Source organism: Lipotes vexillifer, unplaced genomic scaffold (assembly GCF_000442215.2).
Source record: "Lipotes vexillifer unplaced genomic scaffold, Lipotes_vexillifer_v1.1 scaffold216, whole genome shotgun sequence".
NCBI classification, from domain to species: Eukaryota; Metazoa; Chordata; class Mammalia; order Artiodactyla; family Lipotidae; genus Lipotes; species Lipotes vexillifer.
Genome location: NW_006779100.1, coordinates 2,808,807 through 2,813,589, shown reverse-complemented (window position 1 = coordinate 2,813,589; position 4,783 = coordinate 2,808,807). Strand labels below are relative to the sequence as shown.

General features: G+C 57.3%; 1 protein-coding gene across 1 annotated transcript in view; it reads left to right on the top strand.

The window, feature by feature from the left end:
• Window positions 1-4,783, top strand: part of UNC119 (unc-119 lipid binding chaperone) — a 6,047-nt gene that overhangs the window by 394 nt on the left and 870 nt on the right. The window contains exons 2-4 of the mRNA XM_007452415.1: window positions 3,631-3,744; window positions 4,261-4,363; window positions 4,473-4,645. Coding sequence (XP_007452477.1) covers window positions 3,631-3,744; window positions 4,261-4,363; window positions 4,473-4,645 — 390 coding nt within the window. The remainder of the gene's footprint in view (window positions 1-3,630; window positions 3,745-4,260; window positions 4,364-4,472; window positions 4,646-4,783) is intronic.

The following is a 4,783-nucleotide window of genomic DNA, read 5'->3' as shown; positions in this document are numbered from 1 at the left end:
GCCCGGGCCCCCGCCCCCTTTCCCGCCCTCCCCCCGCCTCCCCTCCCCCACCAGAGTCCCCCTCCACGTCTGCCTCCAGGCCTGAGATCTCATGTTCCCCCTTCCCTTGATCTCTCTCTGCGCCCCTCTTGTCCCTTTAGAGATTTATTTCCACCCCACTCCTTCCTTTTTGAGGAGTCCATCCCCCTTTCCCAGGTGGAAGTGGAGCAACACCTGCAACTGTGACCCCTTCCCCACAGTGTCTTCAGAGCCCTTTGAAGATTTTCTCTGCAATAATGAGGAAGGGGGCTGAGTGCAGTCTACCCTCAGTCTCCTCCACCCTGGAGGCTAAGTGGAGGCTGAGTTACTAGGGTGGTATCAAAACCCTCAGTTCTCCCCGACCATTAATGCCTTCACCCTGGACACCCCAGGAAGTCTGGGGCCATCCTCCTTCCCAGGAAAGGGCCTGAGGAGGAAGCTTCAGTGGGTTGGCTCTGGGAGCTCTCAAGGGAGTGGGTTAATGCCCACCCTTAGCCTGGACTAGGGCCTGTCCTGTTTTGGGAGGCCAGGTCTCCACTGTGGTTGAGTTTCTGAGCTGGACTGCCTAAGTTGAAGTTCCAACTTTGCCATGTAATTGACTGTGTGACCTTGGGCTGATAACTTCACCTCTCTGAGCATATTCATCTGTAAAACGGGGATAATGATACCTACCTTGCAGAGCTGTTGTGAAAATAAATCCTCTGATTTTGCACCATGCCTGGCATGCTGTGCATGCCCTGTAAATAGGGCTCTTTTATCAATAGTACTGAGGGCCCCACAGGACTGCTCATGGCTGCTGCCTAGAGGCAGACAACTGGGCATTCAGGGCAGGGGAGGGGGTCATCATAGGCAGGGAACAAGGACTGGAAAGTCTCATGGCAGAGGCAGTGGCTGAGCCTCAAAGAACAGAAGGCGTTTGGAGTGGCCTACTACCTTGGCCTCATTGATTAGTAACCCTGCCGCAGCTCCCTCTGAGAGAGCAACTCTTGGGGCTCCCCTGTGGGGGTAGGGGGCAGATGCTGGAGTGGACCTGAGCTCTGGAGCTGCAGGAGCAGCAGAGCCCAGGGCTTCCAAACAGAGCTGTGGAGGAGACCATGATGGCAGGTCTAGGCCTGTGCGTCTGGGTCCTCGGGGGACCAGCATCTCCCGTCTCTCTGAGCCAGGCAGCAACCATTCTTGGCTAGGCCCCCAGAGCGCTGAGCTGCCTTACCCAAGCAGGCACTGGTAGAGGGAGGGGGCCTGGGCCAGTCCGATGTTGGTGCCAATTGGGCTGTAATTGGCAACAGCAGCATTTAGGATTCAGGTTAGCTCTGGGGCAGAACTTCCTTATAGGGTGTCTAACTTGTCCAGGTCCTAGGTAACTTTAGAGGTTATTTTGCAACTGTGGGGGCTTCCGACCCATGTACAACCTTGTGTCTCTGAATTTGGAGGAAATTTATAGCCCTTAGGGATGCGGCATCTGCGGTAGATGAGCAGAGGAAGAGTCTTCACAGGAGCCCTTTCTGTCGTAAAAGTTGAGAACAGGCCTCCAGGACTCTCCCCACTGACACCCCTGCCTGGTCTCTTCTGACCTTAATTGCACAGGTCTGAGGTTTTTTGTTCCTGGATTACTCAGCCCTGAATCCAGCTTAGGAAGCTATTTGTGGCTGAGCCCTCGGCCAGTCTGCCCCTTATCTGGCCTGACCCTGGGTCCCAGGCCTCATCCTTCTCTAGCAGAGGGAGGGAGTGGAGGTGGTGTCCTGAGCCATGGGCCTCTCCGGTTCCTCACTTCCTCTAAGGACAGAGGAGTTGATAGATTGAGTTTGCGGTAGAATAGACTGAGGTCATACTGCAAGTTGTTCTCAAATGAGAGGAGAGGCTCCAGAAGTTAGAGAATGGGGGAGGAAGGAGGGCTTTATGGGGAGCTGGGAGTTGGGCAACTAGGATGCTGTTCCCAGTTCTGCCACATCCTCTCCTTATGCCCCGCACCTCCTTCTACATCTTTGGATTAGTGCTTACTTTCTGTGAAAATAAGGTGTGTACAGGGTGAGGTAGGAGTTGCCTACTTCCATTCCTCCTCCTCTCCTCTCACCACCATGGGCTGTGATGGGCAGGCCAGGGCTCAGGCCCGTCCACAAGCCCTGTGTAGTCCCTGCTGGACCGCAAGGTGCCAGGTGGCTACCAGGAGGGCTTCCTGGAGGGGGCTGCCCCAGGCTTGAGGGAGAGAGAATGACTTTACATTCACTTCCTCTTCCTGCCCCAGAGGAATAAGAGGTGGTCTAGGGACCTGGAGGGTGATTTCCGGGCCTCTACGTGGAGGATGTGATGCTATGCAGGCTGACAGCACCAGAGCCCCCACTGCACCTCTCTGTTCCTTCCTATTTGCTGCCAGGGCCTCCTTGAGTGCTTGCAGTTGCTGCTGCAAGAGCGGTGAGGGTTGAATCAGGCCCTGCTATTTCCAAGCTTCCTCAAGCAGGGCCCACCACTATTCCTGGTTCCTCTTCTGGGCTTGAGGACTCCCCTTACCCCATGCACACCCCCGATGCACCTGCCACACCCTCTTACTGGCCTTGCCTGTACTCTTCTCTCTGGGGGTGGCTCAGCATCAAGGCTGGATGGATGACCTTTGAGGGGGTTCCCTCTGTTTGCTAAGACCTCCTCCTGCTTGAAGATCAACAGGGATGGGAGCAAAGGTGGCTCCCTTCCCCCCAATATTCCAGGCTCTGGGCTTGAGTCAGCAGAGCTTTGGCTAAGCTGCTTAAGGGAGCTGGGTTTGTGTAAGCTTCTTATGGGGAGAGGAGGGGCGGGGTTGGGGGTGAGGAGGGATAGGGAAGGGGTTGTTCCCTTGCCCCAGCACTACCCAGGTCAGAGAAGGTCCTTGTTTGACACACCTAGATGTGTGCCAGGGGTGGCTATGGGGTGGGGGCGGGGGCATCCTCTCCCGAGGTAGAGCTGTGTCAGCCCTGTTAAGAGTGAGGTTCCTAAAATCAGGGCTCGGGCTTCCCTGGTGGCGCAGTGGTTGAGAGTCCGCCTGCCGATGCAGGGGACACGGGTTCGTGCCCCACTCCGGGAAGATCCCACATGCCGCGGAGCGGCTGGGCCCGTGAGCCATGGCTGCTGAGCCTGCGCGTCGGGAGCCTGTGCTCCGCAACGGGAGAGGTCACAACAGTGAGCGGCCCGCGTACAGAAAAAAAAAAAAAAGACTACTAAAAGCAGGGCTCTATCTTCCCTCTCATGGTGGCGGGGGAAGGGCTCCCCATCAGATTAGAGACTCATTTGGTTAAACGTCACCGAGCCAGTCCTGGCAAAGCAGGGGCTGGAATAAGGGCCCTCAACCCCTGGGTGGGCAGCAAAGTGTTGGTGAGGTGACCTTGTCCTCCACCCTGCCCCTCCCTGACCCCAGAGGCTACCAGGATGGAACCATTTGTCTCCTGTTAGATCCCAATGGCAGAGCTATGTCTCCCGCACACTATGGGGGCTCCCCCAGGGTGGGGGCTCAATTCTCTCTTTCTGCAAGGCAGTGACCTTAGGAGCAGGGAAGGTGGTAGCTAGTTCAGGCTTCCACTAAAGCTGAGTTGGCAGCAGGGGCTTCTGGGCAGGCCCCTTCCTTGCTCAGCCGCCCGTCTCCCCTAGACTACCTGTGCTCCCCTGAGGAGAATATCTACAAGATTGACTTCGTCAGGTTCAAGATTCGGGACATGGATTCAGGCACTGTTCTCTTTGAAATCAAGAAGCCCCCAGCCTCAGGTGAGTGGGTTGGGTGGGCCATCGACAGAGGGAGGTGGGCGAGGGCTGTGAAATGGGCTGCCCAGGGACTCCTCAGGCTACAGAGGAGTCAGAGCAGAGCTGGGATTTGCACCCAGGCCTTCTCAGGAGACACCAGGCAGGGGGGCCTCTGCCTGGGGCTGGGGCCTCTTCTTTTCCTTCCCTGTGCTCCTGGGGTTAGACATCTTGGGAAGACAATCCTGCCTCTTCGGTCCCTGCCAGCCTGCCCCCTGCAGGCCCCCTTGGGAACTGCAGTCCCAGAGGCCCCAGGTCTTTTTTGTCTCTTGCGGCTCAGGGAATCTCAGTTGAAATTGGTGACCCGCTGACCAGTTGGAAGCAATTGGAAGCATGCAGCCAGTGGTCTGAACCCTCAATATACATCAGGATCTCCTGAGGAGTTTTGAAAAATTCAGACAGATGAGGGCCCTGGGGTGAAAGCCCGGGTGGGCATGGGCCCCAGCCTGAAGCCCACTGAGCCCCAGCTGGGGTGCATTACAGAGCAGTTGCCCATCAACCCACGGGACCTGGACCCCAATGCTGGGCGCTTTGTCCGCTACCAGTTCACGCCTGCCTTCCTCCGCCTGAGGCAGGTGGGAGCCACGTGAGTCACTGGGCCGGGGTGAGGGCGAGGGGTGGGGGCTGAGGTGCGGGTGAGGGTGGCAGGGAGCCCTTCCTGAGTCCCAGCTCAGCCCCGCCCACTTCTCACTCAGCGTGGAGTTCACGGTGGGAGACAAGCCTGTCAACAACTTCCGCATGATCGAGAGGCACTACTTTCGCAACCAGCTGCTCAAAAGCTTTGACTTCCACTTTGGCTTCTGCATCCCCAGCAGCAAGAACACCTGCGAGCACATCTATGATTTCCCCTCTCTCTCTGAGGAGCTGAGTGCGTGGGCAGGGCCCTGTGGGAGGGACGCAGGGGGACTCAGAGAGACCAAGTTGTGGGGAGTGTGGGTCTGAGCCCCTTTCTTCCCTCCCTGGGTCTCTTGTGTCCGGCCACCATTCGTGTGTCATCTGTAGGGAA